Raw genomic sequence first — 22,410 nt, 5'->3', positions numbered from 1 at the left:
AAATTGTAAATGCTAATAACAAGGAAAATTGTCATTAAGTCCGACTCTACTCGATTACAACACACGACTCCCCTTTATCTCTCTACACCTCGACAGTTAACCACCTAAATTTAATAGCATCGATCAGACCTAATACACAGATCTCCCCGCCAAATTTCAGAAATTTTCGACAAAATGCACAGGAATTATTAAGCTTGAAAGATGGTGAACAAAATCGTGTCCCTCCAAACACACAACACATACACCATATATACAGAAAAAAATCCCGAATTTATTTTGCATTTCTCGACGTTTCAAGGTGTCCTAAGTCAAAAAATATAAAAATCTTAAGGGGGAGCCGATCGCCATACTTTCCCTTATTCTTATTTATAATAGAGCCGAGAAAGTAAAAATAAGCACTGTATAAAAGATTCGATATACAGTATTTCAATTTTCTATTTAAAATAAAATATATAACATATTTGTACATTAACATACATATTGTATGTTGAAATTAATTTATTATTTTTTTTATGTGCAAATTAAGTGGTTTAATTCCGAAATTATAGTATTGAAAATATATATTATTTATACTCTTACGATATCGATTAGTTCCTGTTTACAACATACTTGCTCATTTTTCGATTGCTTCCGTTGAAAATTAATTACAGTATTAGCTTTATTGGTAATCATGATATTTCCGTCTTGCCTTCTGATCTATTTTGTTTTATTATAGTTGATAAATTATTATTGGATCTGGATCCCTTTAATTTATCACGAACAATACGTGTCCGGGCATCTTCCCCATCTCTTAACCATACCGGTTATCTACATCTTATTTGAATATTTTCCGGATACGTAGTCACATTTGGCTATAAAAATAAGAATTATAAATTTTTTATAATTCGTCTCCAATCAATAGGATAACCACCCTCTGGGGTTAAACCTCTATATGCCATACTAATCGAATATGGTCCGTCGTCCGTTATAAGAGGGTCTGGCTCTATTGCTAGTCAAGCCCGTTTATAACGGGTGTAATTATGGCTGTCTACGTAGCCTACAATGTGTTATGCCTGATACTAATCAACTGATTAGTCTCAATAATATTATCTCTAGAACTAAAGTTTTAATTAAGAAACTTTTCGTAATATTTTACGCACGAGAAATGTATTTATAATATAATTTGTGAAAGGACACATTTTAAAATAATTTATTATTACTTTTTAGACAATACCACTAAGATGCTCTAAATAATTATATTCAAAAGAACTATTAAAGACGACAGAAAAAACTTATTCTTTTTAAAAACAAATGTCTTTTGTTCCTTTGATCTAATTTTTCATTTAAATTTACAATGAAAAATAAAATCCAGTTTGAATAAGAAGAAAAAAGCCTTATACTTTTAGAAAAATACAATTTTGTACATGCAATAAGAAGCAAAGAAGAGGAGGGTGCAATAATAACGCCTAATTTGTCTTTAGAACCGTCAAAACCTGGGAATTTTTTTATTAATAAAGAAAACTTCTGCAAACAGAGAAAAAGTCGAAGAATAGGTAGAAACCAAGGGAATCAATGAATTACATCGACATGAACATATTAAGCATAAAAATAGATCCTTTGAAATTTATAAGTCAATTCCAAAAAAAAAAACTATTTTTTGAATTTTCATATGCTGATAATCATACAATAAACCTGTTATTAATGGGAGAAAAGAATTAAAGTTTATAAATATTTTAATATTATTTTAAAAAATTTTGCACAACAGAATAAATTTAATTATACATTTAAAATACAATTCAATTAATTAGTTAATGGGATAAAATCAGCTCTTAGTTTAGTTTTTCATTTTAAATTAGCAAATAAGCATTGAATTAAATTTATGGTGAATCTACTAATTAGTATAAATACATCGTTAAATATCAAATCTAATTTATTATAGAAATTAATTTAAAAGAATTACCTTAAAAAATTAACGAAATAATTATAGAATTATAGCAATATTAATCTTTTTATTCCAAATATTTAGTGTTGTAGATAATTAGGTAACATTTATTGTGAAAATGCAATTAAAGCAATTAAGATAATTACTTTCAACATCGATAGTTTTTCGTAGATCTGGGATCTGAATAACAATTTAATTTATTCTTTTTATTGAAAAACATTTATTTATATTCTTTGCGGATATTTTTAGTATCGTATAAATTTGAATATTTATTCATTACTATGGAGAAGTTTAAAAACATAAAATGGTAATTACCTAATATTTAATCACCATTCGATGATGGTTAATGATTTTAATGGACGTAAAAGCTTTTTTTAATTATGCATGCCAGCCTTTATATATTGTAGTGTTTTTGTAGGATATCTTTGCCAAAGTCTGCAGATTTTAATATTTGATGAATTTAAATGTTCTTCAATTAATCCAAAGAGTTTCTCTGCTAAAGTATCAGCAGAAATTTCTGTAATAGGAATTTCCTCGTCAATTTTTAATTGAAGATTTAAGTTATTAACAGTTTTATCGATTTCTGAAGATATCGATTTTGACTCTAGATCTGAAAGATCATTCGTTTTATCAGTTTCAATAGATTCAAAGGCTTTTGTTTCCGTTAATGCATTCGTTTCCGATATCTTCCTCCCAAAATCGCTTTCAATAGTTTCATGCTTTGAAATATCTTTTGAATTTCTCACAAAACATTCGCAAATTATTCGTTCTGCAAAATTATATTCACAAGAATTTATCCGAATATAATTTTCTTCATGTAAATGTATTGATTTTATATTTGAATTTATCATATCGTTACTTCCTTCATCAGGAAAGAGTTTATGGTAATTAGTTTCGCTACTAATTAATTCTTTAATTTCGATATCATCAACTGGAGTAGGATAATTAGATTCTAATACTTCGCTAGATGTAATGGAATCTTCGTTTACATTCGTAATTGATTCTCTATGGTGTATTTTTTTAACAGAAGACGGTTCTTCGATTTGCTCAGCTGAATCAACAGTTTCTTTCTCTAAAACAGACTCTTCTCGTAGTTCATAATTATTTTTATATAGTGGTGTTGATTGATTTTCTAAATTCTGAATATCTAATTTCAAATCATTTTCTGAATTTTTGTCTGGTACAGTTTTTATGATTCTTTCTGATTGATGTGATGTTTCCGCACATACTTCAAACACTTCTTTATCTAAATTGGTATGTTTATTTTGTTCACGGGAAGCAGACACGAGAGACAAATTAAAGTTTTCTGATAAAGATTCCTGGACTGAAATTTTTTCTGAAGTTTGATTATCTAATTCTTTCGTTATTTTTATATTTTCCTGAACAACTGAAATTTCCTCTTTTTCAGTGATAGATACATCTAATAACTCTTCATTCACCGTATGAATTGTTTGTGTCTGTTTATTCATTTCAGGCTCTAATTTTTTCATTAATTCAGCATTCTTCTTTACTTCTAATTCTGGCAAACAAGAATCAACTAAATTTTCTGTTACTTCCGATAATTGTGACGATTCTTTACTTGATGTAGAATTATTAAAAGTTACATTCGAATGATCATGTTTATTAGAAATTTGAGGAAATGCTTCTTCTTCATATCTCTTGACACAGATTAATTTCTCTTCAAACATTTGAGGAGTAGAAGTTAATTCTTCATTAGAAAAATTATTTATTAAGCTTTCTTTTAATGGATTAGTATCTTTAACTTGTTTAATATCAGTATCATTAACAACCTCAAGAGTATTTGTATCTAATAAATTCACATTATCCGAAGACTTTTTAAATATATTTGATTCTTCTTCTAAGTATTCTTTCATTAAAGACTGCTGTGAAAAATTTTCTTCGAAAATAAATGAAAATTCAATAAAATCTTCTGTTTCATTATTTTCTTTAGTTTCACATAATTTAGAATCTTCTTTTCCCTTTTCATTATTAATTTTATATTCATTATCTTTAACAGAAATAATAGTATTATTACATTCGTGTGACATTTCCAATATTTCTTTATTTTCCTGAAGAATTACTTCGACTTTATTATCAAACGGCAAAATTTCTGATATTTCTTCATTTGTTTTATCAGTTTTAATGTAATTCGATGCTGCAGTTGAAGTTTTTATAGAATCATCAATTTTAATTACAGATTCATCTGTTGTATTACACTCTTGCAATCCTGTATCATCCAAAGTACATTTAACATCATTGCAAGTTTCAGGATTATGTAATGTATCCTCATTTACCTCTTTGGTTACAGGATTTAATTTTTTTTCATCTGTAGAATCTGACATTTTTTCTTTCTCTAAAAATATAATTACACAAATACGTTTCGATAATTAAATATTTGTTTTTATCATTATTATTATTATTAAAATACGATACAAATATATATATATATCATTTTATGTTATACTCCATTTTAAAATTCTCTTTATTTCTGTTATTGAGATAAACGATATCTTCTTGAAAAATGAAGTGATTTTTAAATATTAATGCTTTTCTTCTTATTACTTCCTTTTTTTTCTGGTGTAAAATAAAATAATTAATGATTAATTAAAAACTATCGGCTATAAATTTAATTAATATAATAAAAGTTGCACAGCCAAATTTAGATATATGCTAAACAAGCTATAGCTTAATTACATTACGCTTTAGGCCATAAGAAATTTAAATCCGGTCCTGAATAATTGTAATCAATTATAAGAATATAATAAAAATATCGAATAAAATAAAAATTACGTTATAATATTATATAATTATATATTAAATATAACATTAACTGTTCAGGACAATAAAAATCTTAATTTGAACGTGCAAATAAGTTTATTTTAAATATATAAATTTTCTTATTTATTTTTATATAACGAAACAATAAACATCAAATTAAAATAAAGATAAAAAAATAAATAAATAAGCTGAAAATTGTTATGAAATTTATTTTATAAATTCTTAAAAATTTAAATTTTTACAGCTGAATAATATAAAATTACTTAAAAATTATTTTAAAAACTGTTTCGAAATTAATCAAATTAAAATTTTACTTTGAAAATTTCTATAGTAAATAATATTTTTAAAATTTTCTAAATACAGTAATTAAAATTATGATTTTAGATTCTGTAAATGCTAACAAGATTCCAAAGAATCAAGTTATAAAAAAAAATTCATATTTATATTTATATTTATAAATCTAAAATATATATTAGATACAAATTATCTAATTATTTTAATAATTAAAAATAATATTTTAAATTATAAAAACTCAATAATTAAAAAAAAATACTAAATTGTGTAATGGATATTTCAAATAAATGATATTCACTATAATTTATTTTTATACAGCATTTTACAGTATAAAATTATATAAAGACTTATACAATTTAGATTTCATTTAAATGAGTCAAATTTCTATAGTATCTTCAAATTCATTTTAAAAGCTACTATAAAACTACAAATGTCTCAAAATATAGATTTACCTGTTCGAGATTCTAAATATTATAAATATGAATATTATATTCGAAAAGTTGTTAAATATTGCTGTTTCACAGATGACGTTATTGGCTGTATTTGAAATTCTTGTAGGTGTATTTCAAACGCAGCGTGGGTTAATTGCATAACAAAAGTAATTAATGGTATATTGTTCGAAAAAGAATATTTTCATATATAATATTTATAAAGATTTATTTACTTTAAATAATCATTTTATATTTTATTTGTTATATTATAAATGCAGTTTTATATCCAGTTGTAGAATATCGCCAGATGTTTTAAACATAATTTTATATGTAAACGAATTACTTTAGATATAGTTTTAACAGTTTAATTAAAATTTTTTTTATTGAATTAACGAAAATATGTAGAAATATATAGCATAATCTTGCAGATTAATATCCTTAGAAACGAATAGTATCAATTATTAAGGACATGAATTATTATAAAAGGAATTAACCAGTTTAAAAATAAGACCAGATTAATTTTAGCAGAAACAATCTGAACTGTTTTTTTTTTATTGCTAAAATATAAGAAATAAACGTTGTGTAAAACCTCACAGAATTTATATACGTGTATAATACTTATAAATTGTATTAGAAAACTATTTTTTACTTTTAGTTCAGGTATAATAAACGATTTAAGCAGACCTCGCTTTACGACTTCTGTTTTAAAACCGTACTTTCATTACAGACGTAAATTTTATATTATACTTATAAGAAAGGGCTTTAATTTTTGTTGGCCACTTCCGTGATATACTATTTAGTTAAAATTGTACCTTTCAAAATCTTATTTTACGAGACTCGGATACAAATCGACGGCGCGCTTTACGACTGCTTTCTAAGATCGAACTTAAGCGTTATTCAGCAATAACTTTTTACAAATAAAAAAGCGAAATGTTTTTTTTCTATTATAAAATTTATTTGGATGAGACTAAGATAAAAATATAATTAATATATACTAAAAATAATAATTAAAAAAATTAGTCTAAGATCAATATAAAAATAAATCTTTCAACATTTAATATACAATATTTTAAAATATTACATTAATTAATTAACTCCTAAATATTATTATTTTTGATTTTTTTTTGAAAAATAGGATTTATATGCTCATTCAGACGTCAAACTTTTTAATCAGTCTCTGATAAGTTTATAAATTAAATAAAAATATGAAAAATAACAGTAATATTTATAAAGAATACTAATATTAAATTTATTAAATATAGTTATATTTTAAGAATTGTTATAAAAATTACGGTTTATAAAAATTAGATTAAGGATGTAAATATTTTATCTATAAACTATATCATATTATTTAATATTAATATAAAGATTATTAATAAATAAATATATTTAATTCAATCAATGTATAAATATAATATATCCCATTAACATGTAAATAATAAGAATCTAACATCTATGAGTGATTGAAATTAAAAAGAATATTGCTAATTTATAAAATTTAAAGCCAAGTAATACTAAAACATTTGCTATTTTATACATGATTAATGAGAGAACAGAATATGACATTAGTAAAGTTATAAAAAAATATGCTTGAATAACAGGAAAATATAGTTATACTTCATTGTAATTATACTTGTATTATTATTCTAGTTGTAATCAGGACTGTGTACAGTGGATCTGAAAGTTATATGGTCCGCGCACCACTTAAACTGAGAAACATGAAGCGCAAACCACCCACTAATCCTGTGTAAAAATCACCTTAGATGCATGCCAATATATTTGTCTATTCAGTAATATAATATCAGGTGGTACATAAAAAAAACATTCTTTCCTCTAGCTAAATAGTATAGAATTGCATTTTATATTACACTATATACGGACTAATGGTCGCGTGAATCAGTAGTCCATATTTTGAGACTGCTACAATAGATGAAATATAGGGGCATAAGGCATATATCTCCTGCTTTTTTTCATAGGAATATTATATACCCGTTACTTATGCAACCAGAGGATGTTCAATAATTAATCTGAAAAATAAATAAATCTAAGTAATATATATACTGTATATATATTTTAAATTTCAAATACATTAACACCTTTATTTTTTTTAATAAGTAATTGTTCGTTTTATTCTATCTAATACTAAATTGAAGAAAAAAGTAAAAAAATCTGCAAGTCTTTTGTTGAGTTTACTGTTTATGATATAGTTATATTAGACGAAAAAATATTCTTAAGAATAGAAAAGTAGATTTTATAGAATATTTGAACATGCTCAATCGCTCATAAAAATAAAAATAAAAAAACTTCTGATACTAATTTGAATACGAAAAAAAATAATAAAACCCATTTTTTGATGACGAAAGAAAGCGTTTAAAAGATGACATAAATATATTTTAAATGCTCATTTATTTGTTTTTAAAAAATATAAAGGTTGCCCGAAATGTTAAAGATTTGTTAATTATTCACACTTCCTCATAATTCTCAGAAATCAATTTAATTCTAGAGCTTTATTTCTTTTATCCAATCGTAAATCCTTAACTCGACATTATTCTGTTAAATATATTCTATAAATTATGAAAAGTAAATGATAAATGTAAAAACGTTCTTGGATGCATTCATCATTTACTTTTTTCTTTTTTTTTTTAAAAAAAAATAAATTCTTGAAATAAATTACTTCTTCTAACTTTATTTCGTATGTAATTATTGTTGAAAAAACAAATTTTAAAAAATAATTTTTGAAAAAATGTCTGCGATAATAACTTCGTTAAATATGAAAAAATAAAAGTTTAATCCATTCCAAAAGATTTTAGATAATTAAATCGAACTGTTTCAGTCATAAAAGATATATTCATCGTAATGACGAATTAATCCGGTAAAATTGTCTACATACTTAGAATAATATATAATATGCATTTTCTTATTTTGAGAAAAATTAAAAAAATATTTTAGTTGAGTAATAAAAAATTCTTTCGGCAATGCAAAATTTAATATAGCGGGAACTAGAAGACTTTATCTTTCATATCTAAAAACAGATATATTATTAGGTATATACTTTTAAAAAAATGAATTTATACGAATTGTTTACTCCACTAGAAATTGATATTTTTTTATTTTACTTATTATTAATATTAACATTACTTTTTTTTTTAAATTTTGAAAGTAGGTCTACAGGGAGTGTAGAAAATTACGCTTTAATTTTTACATTAATACATTTAAATACATATTAAATGTATTAATACATATTGATTACAGAAATGGTTTTAACAGATCTGCCACAATATATTACTGTGCTACTAAATTTCAAAATCCGTTTAAAATTACTAATTTTTTGTTTATTTTTTAATATAATTTTTTAATACTTTTTATATAAAATAATCCAGTAAATGTATTAATAAGGATATTTTTCTCTTTTGCATAAAATTAAAATAAAATATAGAAGTGTTTTTTTCCAATTGTTCATACTTAAAATAATCATAGAAATAAAATTATATTCCTTAATGGTAAAGTAAAAATGTAATTTTATTTAATAAAAATAAAACTGCTTAATTTACTTAATAATTATTCAACAAATAATTCAAAAATTATTTAATCGTTTTAATTTATAGGCCCTATATACTATATCTTGATATAATCGCAAGATTGGATTTTTCATAGGTCAGGATTGGATTCGAACTCATTAAGTTATGTATGATGATGATTTCTTAATTAAAATGATTTGACAATTGTAATGTAGTATATGATAATTTACCAAACATTAAATATTATAATAATCTTTCGAACAACAATCATTCTTCTAAAACAAAACTGTAGTGGTAATGAATGAAAGTATTTTCGGAATAATTTCTTTAAATGTAAGCAATAAAGTGACGGTCTGCCTAGTTATTTAATTATAAATATACTGAAATTTAAAGTATTGCACGAATGCATATAAAAAATGCATATTGTTTGCTAAATCTAGGGTTGAGTACAATAACCTAAACGGCTATGAAATGTTAAACCAGCATAGCAGTGTTTCAAAGGTTTGCATTATCCATATTGTACAGTACATTATTATACTAATACAAGTGAATAACGCATAGCTCATTTTGATGTCAGCTACTACTTTGTGCTGTTCGAGTGTTGTGTTGACAATTAACCTTACAGTATGCTCAGCTACAGTAACCTTACAATGTGCGAGTTGACACAGAAAAAAAAAATGAATCGAAGTTTTACACAAAGGTTTGGATATGACTCAAATTACTCAATGACTTAACACTTACACTGTTAGTCGCAACGTCGAAATGAAGATGTTTGGAGTGGGCAGCCATGCACATCCTTCCAAAGGGATGACAAAATTCTATGCCGTTTAAGCCAAAAAAATTCGATTTTCTACGTCTTAAAAATTAATGATGCAGCGGAAAGCAACAAGAACAGTGATCACAAGTCCATGTTTTGTTCTCAACAGGCTCTCTGAAGCAAGAATTTTTGCATGTAAGGCCAAACCATTACTAACACAGAAAATAAAGAAGGGAAGATTGACACGAGCCAAAAGTCAACACAATTGGACGACGGAACAGTGCCAACGTATTATATTATCAGACGAAAGACTTTCATTATCAGTAACAAACCTCAACTGGAATGTTACTAAGTGGACGAAAGATATTACTTGGAATGCTTGTTGAGATCCAAAAAGTACACTCCTTCAGTAATAATTTCGGATGCAATCACTTGTAATGACTTTGGAAGGCTTTATTTCTTGAATTGCACAATAAATTCGAATCAGTATGAAACTGTTGTTAGACATAATGTCGTCAACACAGCCAGAGATGCATTTGAATTGGAGCCATATATTTTTCAATAAGATCTGGCACCTTGCCACGCATGTAGACAGGTAAGTCTATATTTCTGGTTTTAATAGGATTTAATACTTTTAAAATAAACGATTATCCGACATTTCGCTCTTCCAGATACAAAGGCTGTTCTCAGAATTGGAAATAAAGTACTGGATTAGATTAAAAATTTATCTGATCTCAACCTCAATTGAAAATGCACATGCATAACGTCTCTTTGCTCTCGAAATTCAGAAAGTACGTTCTTCAACAGAACGGAACTGAAAGAAATAATCATTTGTGTATTGCATCACAGTATTAGTCGTGATGTTATTCAAAGCCTAATCGACAACATGCCAAAGCGAATTCGAAAGCTAAAGGTGATATTACGAAATATTAATGAATACATTGTATTCATTAATATATTTAGACCCTGTTTTCATCAACATTTTTGTTTATTAACTCTTTAAGCATATGCTCAAAACAGGTTCCTACATTTTCAAGCATCGTATTGTGTGTACACAGAATAGTATGTCTGTCATTAATAATAAAATAAGTAAACAGAAATTTGCAGTTCTTCTTTTTCTTCTATATTATAGGGATAATGTATTAGTAACATTATCCCTATTATATGTTACACCTACGATATTAACATTCTGCTTATTCGTATAAATTTAGCAGTCGTATAATGCTTTAGAACACCAGCATATATAACATATATTGTGAAATAAATTACTTATTTTGCATTAACAATTTTTAAAATATAAAGATATTTAAAACTATACTAGCTGACCCGGCAAACGTTGTTTTGCCATATAAATTATTTCTAGGTAATTTCTAGCTGACCCGGCCACGCGTTGTTGTGGCTCAAAATGTATCTATTATAAATGTATAACACTTCCCCGTGGGGGGAATCTCAAAAAATCCCTTCTTAGTGTACATTCTCTTGACGTACCCTATTAAAACGCAATCAAAAACGCATCTAAAATAGTATAATAAAAGCCGAGTTCTTCACAGTAAGCCTTAATCCCGTCACTTTTCCCGCTGGGAAATATCGAAAAATTCCTTTTTAGTGTATATTCTGTTGACGTAACTTATTAAAACGCAATTAAAAACGCAAAAAACCGCATGTAAAATAGTATAATAGAAGCCGAGTTCTTCACGGTAAGCCTTAATCCCGTCCATCTCCCCCCACTGGGGGGAATTTCGACATGTATATTATATAAAAACACGTGCGTATTCGAATGCAACGTTGTGTCAAAATTTCAAAGGAATCGGTAGGAACAAACGAACGTTATATTTTATTTATATAGATAGATAGAAAATGATCTGCTTCAGTCCATTCTCACAGAAAAGCAGAATGCCTCACAGAAAAGCAAACTTAGGTCGTCGGAAGTTAGCGCCATCTGTTGGACATAAAAGCCTTAATCCATATATAAATATATTTTTGAAAGGGGGGAAATGGTGTAGGGGTATGAAAAATAGATAGTAGCCGATTCTCAGACCTACTGAGTATGCATATCAAATTTGGTAAAAATCGGTAAAGCCGTTTCGGAGGAGTAAGGTAACTAACATTGTGACACGAGAATTTTATATATAAGATTTTGTTATAAATTAATATTTTAGCATTGATTTAAAACTATTTTTACTAGAATCTTAATATTTTTCATGCAGCAAATTTTCTGAACGTTTCATTTTAATTATTAAAATTCAGTATTAAGTATGTTTACTTTTTATATTTTTATATATATTAAATATTATTAAACATACACAAATGAATCTCAATCGAAATTAAACAGGAATACAAATCTGAAAACAAAATTGTTAATAATTGTTAGAAAAAAGATTTTGATGATTGTTTATATCAAATCAATATAAAAAATAACCAATCCTTATTACAATTTGAGTTTAACTGTATTTCAGTTTACTTAAAAAAAACCCAAAACTTTATTTAATAGGAACTCAAAAAATAGAACAAAAATGAACAATTTTATTGAAGCTTTAGAGCGATTGTGATTACGCGAGAAGTGTAATACAGAAAGCGCATGATTTATTGTTTTCTCCCTAAGACAAGAACATATGACAGCATAGCGTTTCTACGAAAAATCAATTTTATAGTTTTTATTGTTATGCAGTCTTGCGATTTCTTAAACTGACGTAACCGTTTTAAGATGATATTTATTTTTTCGCATAATTTTACATAAACAAGTTTCCATTTTTCATCATAACTAAAAACCTTATTCTAAAAAGAAAACGAGTTTGATTTATTATCGTATTCCTATGAAAAAACCCATTAATTTTCTGAATGAAAATAGAAATTATCTGCATCTCATCCACTGGGTTTCATCACTTTGCATCCTCCTCTTTTCTGCTAGTTTTAATAACATTCTTGTTATCTAAAATGACTAAAAATAGCTTCAGTTCTTACTTTGGGATATAATACCTGATATTTCCCAATAGGAAAATTGTTAGTCTCGTTGCGTCGACGCCTCATCTACATTTAGAATAGGTCATATTAAAATGCATCCTTACGCACAATTCAATCAATTGGATTTAGATTTAGAATGCTGTATAACGACCGTATCAACAGTTCAAACTTTTTCGGATAATATTTTTTACTGAAATGTCTTAAAATGTTATTGGATTAAATGACATTTTAAACATCACATCACATATTAAACCTACTATAAATCTTATATTATAAAAGTTTATATAATTATCACGCATGATATACATTCTCGATAATTATATAAACTTTAAAAATAAAAATAAAATTTCAAATTTGCTAACAAAATTACTTTATCACGTCATAAATTTTTATTAAAACCGCTATATACCACCGATAAAATTACCCCTCGGTTATATTTATATAAGTTAGTTCTATATTTTCAAATGAGTGAATTCATGTCTAATCCTTTGCATAGATTTAAAAAAAATTCAAAATAGTTCATTTCTATTTATCCAATCAAATTATGTGTCATTAAAATTATTAGGAAAATTTTTGAATTAAATTCAAGCGTCTTCTGATCTAAATCGGAGGTTCTAATATAGTTAATCGGGTTTCCTGTCCATATCTGGTCTTTAATTTCACCTATCTAACTCCGTTCTCGAGATTTAGGAAAGGCAGACGGACGGAAGAGTGGGAATTTTTAGGTCTACAATTTTCTAAAATGGAAACCCAACACACATTTTTCTATATTTCTCATATTTTGTCTGATAGTTTACTATGAAAATATTTTCCTACACAAAATAAAATACCCTTCTTTACATAAATTATTTCTAATATTTTAAGTAAGGTAAGGATTTTCATTATGCCCACCAAGTTTGGATTATTAGCTCCAATTTTTTTTCTAAGAAATGACTAAACTATCTAGAGTCTAAGTGATAGCTTAGTCATAATGATGAACCTCTGAGTTGTTTGTAATTTGAATTTTGAAATAACTTTTTTGGTATCCAAGATATCTGTAATTTATGTATTCATTGTATATATTTTGTATATTATTTTTTGTTTTGTTAATAAATGCGATGCAGGCGCTCACGAGTCTTCCTACTTCACCATCTATCCTATCTTACTTTTTCTTCACCTTCCGCCTTCCTCAACTCTTCTAATCTTTCCTATCCCTTTTTCACACCCAGGCAATACCTATGAATAGTCCTGGGTTTTCATCCCCTTTGTGCTACTGCTACAGGTATCCAAGATATATTACTTGAATATTTTAAAGTTTTTGGCTTAGTGGTATACCTACGAATGGCATACCAGCTACAAAGTTTATCGAAAACTAGGGGGAGCTCATGCAGAGTTCGTCAGACCATTAGATATATCAAAATGTTATTGCATGTGTCTTTACGTGCTCTTGAAGATTGTAGTTCAAGTTCCACATGTGATTAAAAAATCTATAAAAATGCTATGATCCAAAAAACATAGTATATTATCTTTTGATTTTATTGTTTCTCTGAAAGTCGTGAAAATCATTGTATACAAGACACAAGACCTCATTAAGACTATGAAATCCGAAGAAGTAAATGTAGTAGATGCTGCCGATTTGTTTCAAAGTGCGCTACTATCGCAAATAAGTTTTATCACAAAACAGGAGAGCAACATGAAACTCAAATAGAACGCCTTTTCTATTCGTTTTAGCAAGTTTCAGACCATTTCCTAACTCTAATGGACGACAACATTGATGTTTATTGAACAAGATAAAACTATATACAGCATTTCACCATCACTGGAATGCCAAAGAATGTCACTTGATTCGAGGAAGGCGCAAATAGATTTTATAGATTATAGATTAAAACATAAATGATCTTCCAGATACTCGTGCATTATAGGCAGAAATGGACTTTCCGATATGTCTTATTTCCTTGGAAATAAAACCACGAGTTCAGTTTTGAAAACATCTGAATTGAAAAGCAAATACTGCCATCGTGAGTGCAGAATAATTGCAACATTTCCGGTAACTTCAACTAGCTTCAGCTTTTCTTAAACAGACAAATTTGTTTAAACTGTAAATTTTTGAGGACGACTGAGCGTTGAGACAGTCAGAAAAATTAAACCCTTAATCTTTATTTTTATATGAACAGGTAAAAATAAAGATTAAGTAATAAGTCCTTTTTATAAACAAGGTCCAAGTAGACAATATTAAAACAAAAAAGTAAAAGATTAAGAACATAGAGGTAAAAGCAGTTAAAACTATTTAGCACCTTATCAAATTTGAAAGATTATTTGTCGTAGGGACTTTAAATCATTACATAAATGCAGAATCATTTTAAAGAAAATAATGTATATAACAGGAACGTATGGAATTTTATGTTTAGTTTGCAAAAATTACTTCATCCTCCTTATTTAAAGATTAACGTTAATGTTCAATTAAAGATTCGTAGAAAGATTGAAAAAAGTAACTACATCCTAGGAGCAATATGCTTATCGTTTTAAATAATATATTTTTATTTACCTTCGTTTCTTTTGTATTGTTCAGCTTATTACTTTAATTGTTATTAAATATGTTTTAAGTTATATTAATAAAAATTATTTACTCAATAGTTATATTGATTTGTCATAAATAACATTTTAAATATCAAATTATGGAGAGTTTTAAAAAGATAATATGATTTTAAGAAGAAAGAAACACATATAAAGTATTCTCTAGTGTGATGAAATTTAAAAATTCAATTGTGAAGTCAGTGAAAAATTTTTATTTCTTTTCTTTATATAATAGCTTAAAAGTTTAGCAAAGAAAAATGAATTGTCTAAAATTCCGTTACTGAAGAGAAAAACAAAACTAAAAGATGATTTAAATTTAAAAAATAATAGAAAAGGGTCATTTAATATGTATTTGCAATTTTTATTTTAAGGATATTTTCCAAAATCAATAAAGAAATATCGAACTTCGAATTTACTGAAAGTTTTTAATGTAATTTCAATAATCAATAATTGTACAATTTGTAATTTTATAATTGCAATAAGCATTTTAAACAGTTGTAATTTTGATAGAAAGACTATACTTTTATTACAGAAATGATTTCTTTTACAAGTTTTTTCCATGTGTCTTATGTAGCATATGCGATGGAAATTTTAAATAGACTAGTCAAAGTCGTATCATAAAAAAATTCTTTTATTTTTCTACACAGAACATTATTTATATTAAGAAAGTTCCTAAATTAATTATTAAAGTGCAACTACATTTTCTGCAATGTAAATGTAATTTCATTAATTTTTTCATCCGAAGAAAGCTTTTAGATTTAAAAGTAGTCCTTTTAAATTAACATTTACTTTCTCGTATTGTTAATTATATCAATATATACATTTTAAAAGATTAATCGTTAAAAAAACGTTTTAAAATGGTTTATTAAAAGGAAATGGTAAAAAAAGCTGTCAGTTATTATAGACATAAAATAATTTCTCTAGTAATAAGTTTGATCTTTCTTAATAAGAAATTATTGTTTAGTGCCGTAGACATTGATCACACGATCAATTTACTTAAATCATGTTACTAAATAAATCATTTACATTTTCAGTTTATTATTAATTTTTGTATATAAAAAGTGATCTTTTCAGGAACAATTATTAAATGAATCTGTCCTTTATCCCTTCATATGCACTAAAGTTTAATGAAAATAAATTTTAAAAACTCATTAGTTTTCACGTTTGTTACCATTTACTATTATTAAATTGTTAGGAAAAATTATTTTCAAAATTTAATTTTGATATAAGATACTGTATTATATAAAATAATATATACACGAATAAATAAGTATTTAAAAACAGTATTAATATGATAAGATGTATGATGATATGTTAATTTAATAAGTTACAATTCATCAATTTATTACAAATATTTTAAAATTTGACCGCATATTAATAACTAAAATAGTTATTTTTGGATAAATCGAACCTTTACGCATGGTAGAACATTTTAAAATGTTAATAATATTCGTCTCAAAAGTATCATCACATTGTCCAACAGTACTTGACCCATGTTTTCATTGTATGATTTCTGTATCTGGTAATATTTGAAATACGTACGTTTCGTAAAGTTTATTGTTCTAGAAATAGGTATGTCATTGAAATATATTATCTGGCTTTTAAAAAAATGATCTAGTTTATGATGATTATTCAATCTCAGTACATTCTCTAAAATAGCATTTAGGATGCACCTATACTATGAACCCTTGTGGAATAGGAGTTTCAAACAGATAGTTTTTCACGAATGATTTTTCTAATTTGATTTTTATTAATGCTAGATATAGGTCGTTAACAAGAACACAGATACTGTTTGCTTTTATAAATGTATTTCCTTAATTTCTTTTGTTGATGTTTCATGTGTTTTCTACTTTAGAAAATAAATAGACTAGCTATAAATTACGATTTCTGCGTGTTTCTTTAATAATATGTTTGATAAAGATTCTGTCATGAAGGCTAAATGGAGTATATTAGCAATCTATGAACACAATTGATTTTTGTGTTCGATAAGTATGAGGAATGTTATTCGATCACAAAAGTAATCAGTGTCTTTTTCTGTTTGTTGTCAAAATTTTTCATGTCTGTAGGTTCCTTTCTTTCAGATCTTTTAATAACAAGTTATTTGTCTGTTGCTAGATATGTTATTTTTGTTTACTGTAGAATACTTGGTTAATTTGGTAGTTATTGTTTTTCGGCACCAGAGACTTTCTTATATTTTTCTATCGTTATACCGTATAATTAAAAATAATACAATGCAATAGATCACAAAAATACAATATACATGCATAAGAACCAAAATGACAATTATTGCCTTAAGCATTCGCATGTTATTTGAGTGTAACTTAATATTAATGTGTATGTGTTCTTGTAATGCTTATTTATTTGCTTCATATTTTAAGAACAGTAAACATTTTTTTTTAATCAAATGATTTCTGCATGTTTGAAAATGAATAGATGTAATCTCTTTAATTCGTTTTTTTGTATTCAGTTTTACATTTATTTAATTTAAATTACTTTATATCAGTTACCTTGAAGTTGTTTCTATTACATAGAAATTAGACGTTTCTGATTGTCAATAAATATCGTTTGATTTCATCCGTAATATACAAAATATAATAACTGCTATATTGCTGTACACTATTATTGGGCTTGCAATTTGAGAAAAAATTATAGATCTATAAATTCTCACTATCGTCCGTCCGCCAGTCTGTCTGTCTTTCCTTAATCTCGAGAACGGAGTTAGATAGATGAAATTCGAAACCAGATATAGAAACCTTAGGGGTTGGAGCCCCTGATTAACTATATAAAATCTTAGATGCAAACCAAAAGTCACGTTATTTCAATTCGAAATCTACTCTGTTAATAGACGACCCGCCGAGTCCATTGTTAAAGGAAAAGTATGATGTACAGGGACAAGACATTAATAATAATTTGAGATGGGAAGCATATATTTTAAATGAAATAAATTTAAAATATGATTAAAAATTAAGGCCCGGAATTATGACGATGTCACAATAAATAATTGCTCGTTAAGTTATATAAACGTACTGTTATCGTTATTCTTAAGGATTTTACTTTTCTTACATTTCCATAAAATAATGCCATTTATGAAATTTAATTCAAAAGTCCTGAGCTGAGTTAAAAGTAGTGTTGATATGAATATGCGATTGTCATTTACATATCCTATTATTTTTCGCTAGATAACCTCATAAATATTTTATTTACAGTTTATGTAGAACTTAGGAGTACTAGTCAAATAAAAAGCTTCTATGTTTTTTCTCATACCACACATTCTAAAAGAAGCATTGAATCACAAATTCACAGAATCTTCAGAGTGGAACAAAGCTGTCGTGGCTTCAGAAGAAACATTTATTTATGGTAAGATATAATGGACTTTTCTTGTTTAATGAATATACCCTTATTGTCTTTCTTTAATAAGTATACACGTGTTTCTATTAGCATCACATCCGTTATAATAGATATTGTTGTATATACTGTGCCTATGTATTGTCTGAAATATGTTGATAATAACTTTTACTTCTCTTATGCCATTTGCTCTAGTAAAAAGTAAAACGAGAAATCAGATAACTGACTCATATCAAAAGTAATTTAAAACTAGCAGTGACCAATATTCAACCAAATATTCCGGATATATTACGTTCACGTCAGTTCAAGAAGTTAAATTAATTACATTTATGTTAATTTATAATCATATATGAATAAATAATTGTGATTTATCTACTTTTTTTTTATATTTTTTCTCTTGTGTGCGGCTCGCGTCAGATTAAAAATTTTAAATGTGGCCGTCAAATAGAAAAAGGATGCCCTGCTCTGAGTGAATGGAGGTAGATGATTATTAATTAAAATCATAATAGAAAATAGCTAATAAGAAGCACATAACTGTTTCTTGTTAGCTATTTTCTATTTAATAATTCTAAATATTGTTGTTGTATTTTCAAACAATGTCCATTATATCTGATTTAATTAATTTATAATATATATACATAACGTTTATTTATTGTCTATGTTTTAAGAAATTTCACCAAAATATTGGTGAAATTTTGGAAATATTTCTAATCGAATGATTTCTTTCTGTAACAGATGTTCCACTAACATTGAATGATTAAGTGGTTTGTTAAAAATTGACATATCACCATATTAAGCTTACGAAAAGAGCAGTTTCGTCTATTAAGAGAGGCCTGACCGCAATGGAGTTAGCCAGAAAAAGTTGCTACTTATAGGATGATGAACGATCTCTAGATAGTATCATGATAAATTATGAGGATTGGAATCATACTCGGGTCACCCACAGTGGTAAATGTCAGCTTATCACATAAGGAACCGGATTTGAACTCGCAGCCACTCGGTCGATTGCGTGTCGACTGAATTATCGTAGTTATCAGTATATAGTATATTTCATATAAAATACTCTATCATAAGTACTAAATATCCTGTAAAAAGCTTGTTATAAATTGTCGTTGAATCGAAACAGGTAGACTTTGAAAACAAGCTAAAAAATTTGTCTCTAATAAAAATTCTAACGATGTTATTTGTCATTCGAAGATATCAAATAGGAATAGAATAATAGAATAGAAATACTGTACTATGCAATTTTTATTTCTGCTGATTTAGTATATAACCTATGTTCTTCAGTTACAGCCTATACAGTATAAGATGTACAATTTCTTTTTACTTATTTATTTATTGTTATTTTATTTCCTATCTCGATAAATAATTGATCACAGAAACAAACACTAAAGTTATAATGTAATACCTTTACGTAATCTAACTCTAAAAATTAAATATTCGATACAAATTACATTTATGTTACATACACTTACACGGTATTAATATTATTTTAGATGTTTACAACGTTTTCTTAAAACATTTAATTGAAATAAAATAATAATGTTTATTTAAAAATAACATAATAGACATGATTTAGATATGCACATTACAATGTAATTCACATGTTAATATAACTTAAATTAATAATTAAAGTTTATAGAACCCTCAAAAATATATCAAATTATAAATAACGAATAGCGATGTATTTATTTTGTAAATAAACACCGCATTTCATTTAATTGTTTTGTCTTCATTCTTTATAGCTCCATAACAGATTACATTACAGAAAATTTAAGTAAAATGATACAGATTTATCTATATATATAAGTGAGGATGTTTGTTTGTTCGCTATACACGCCTATGCCGTTCGACCAATTGCTACGAAACTCGATAGTTACGTTCAAAAACTTCTAATTTAGATCATGTCGTACATCCCACCCCTAAATATCGATCGCATTTCTATAAATTAATTAATTTTTATTTACATTCGATTTTCTGAGTTACACGTAGCGTCATCTATTGGCAAAAAAGTTAACAAAATAATTAACTTAATATAATTTTAAATAAATAAATAAATATATATATATATATAATATTCACTGAATTACTGCGACAATGGCATAGCACTTTCCTGCATGGAGTGTAGTAGTGTTTTGCCCCTGTACAGTACATCATACTGTTTCCTGTCGGTCATATGTCTAACTCCGTTTGGGAAAAATTTTTGAATCAAAGTAACGTTACTTCCGTTCTAAACCGTTTCTAAAGTTCGTTTATAGTTAATCTGTGCCTTCTGCCCTAAGTTTTCCACATCTGGTCTCGACTTTCATCTATCTAACTCCTTTTTCGAGATTAAGAAAAGATAGATAGATAGGTGACGGCAATGGGAATGTATAAACATACAATTTTTCATAAACGCAATATTTACGAAAACACAAAAATATAGATTGTATAAACTATACGGGAAGTATAGTTTATACAATCTATTGCCAAAATTTTAAAAAAATTTATTATCACATAAAAGCAATTATTCAAGCATTTTTATAAGATTTTTTTTATTTTAAACAAATCATACGAAATCTTTCGGACGTTAAGATTAGCAACTTCGATTACCTGCATCACAACCCATCCAACACGGATCAGTTTTCAATTATTAATAGTAGACCGGTATTAATGAGTAGTCGTTGACCATCCTCTCTTCTGGGAGGCGGTCAGCGACTACTTTTGGTCGAATTAATTTCGACTCCCTTCTGCAACAGCTCCTTCTTTCTATCGGACCAGCAGTACGGTGGCTTTTGAATAGGAAAATTACATAATATAAGGTTACCGGTCAGCACAAAATATGATTTAAGTGGTTTTCGAGGGTGCCGAGTTTAAATATTTGGTCCGTTTTTTTCCGGTTACGGCAGATTACGGTTTCATATTCGGCCGTGAATGGCACAGTTTCTTAGAGTTAATATTAGAAAATATTATAATATCTGAAAAATTTAAGATATATTTTTAATTCCTGTCTACTTGACCATTGAATTTGTGCCATTTCATACTATCCGAGTACAGTATTGCGGTAAACGTGACATTGGTAGGCTGAAATAACCAAACTCTATATACTCTTTTCGTTTTAATGTTTGCTCTATTATAGTATTTGATTTATATAACTACAAAGGTTATCTTACGTAAGGGTTTATCGCACCAAGTCACCATCTAACACATTTTATAAATTATTTAATCCTCTACTGTACACAATTTAAAGAATTTTTAAAATGTGTTAGAGTAGGCACTCGATATGATAACCTCTTAACGTAATATAACCTTTGTAAATATAAATCAAATACTACAACATAATATAATAGAAAGGTTAGAAGTACGAAATAACCTTAACGTTTTTTATTTTTTGCCCGGGCAACACCGGGCTTACCTGCTACTAAACATTATTTTTTTTTTCATCGGCGTCGATCTGTATATGGGAAGAGACAATGAGTAAGAAACATTTTTCATTGTCGGGATTTGAGTGAATATAAAAAATGAGATGTATCCGTTGTGTAACGGACTCGTTTCTATTCTTAATTCTTATTGAATAGTGTAAAATACAAATACGTATATATCTTGGGGTCAGTTTGCCAGTACAAAAACATTGATTGGGGTTGTCGATCCACAAGGAGTAGAGTGGAATATATGAATCGAAGCCTGTGTTTCTATGCATCTGTGATAAATGTGTTAAATCTGTTCATTTTTTAGTTCCATTAAAAATCTGTTCGTTTCAACGAGATAATTATTTATATGTAACTTGTATTTTTTTAAAAAATTTTTTATAAAAATTATAAAAATAATTACGATATCATTTCAAATTTTGGAGGGAAAAAGTGGAATAAAATA

At 26.8% G+C, this 22,410-nt stretch overlaps 1 protein-coding gene across 1 annotated transcript; it reads right to left on the bottom strand.

The window, feature by feature from the left end:
- Window positions 1-1,983: 1,983 nt before the first annotated feature.
- On the bottom strand, window positions 1,984-4,315 carry LOC136968954 (uncharacterized protein MAL8P1.12-like). Its single transcript, XM_067263033.1, has one exon. It carries the CDS (start codon window positions 4,261-4,263, stop codon window positions 2,296-2,298), a length of 1,968 nt encoding a protein of 655 aa, XP_067119134.1. The 5' UTR covers window positions 4,264-4,315; the 3' UTR covers window positions 1,984-2,295.
- Between the last annotated feature and the right edge of the window lie 18,095 nt (window positions 4,316-22,410).

This window comes from Centruroides vittatus, unplaced genomic scaffold, assembly GCF_030686945.1.
Source record: "Centruroides vittatus isolate TY-2023 unplaced genomic scaffold, ASM3068694v2 contig_1035, whole genome shotgun sequence".
Taxonomy (NCBI): domain Eukaryota; kingdom Metazoa; phylum Arthropoda; class Arachnida; order Scorpiones; family Buthidae; genus Centruroides; species Centruroides vittatus.
This window is presented reverse-complemented; position numbering and strand designations above follow the sequence as displayed.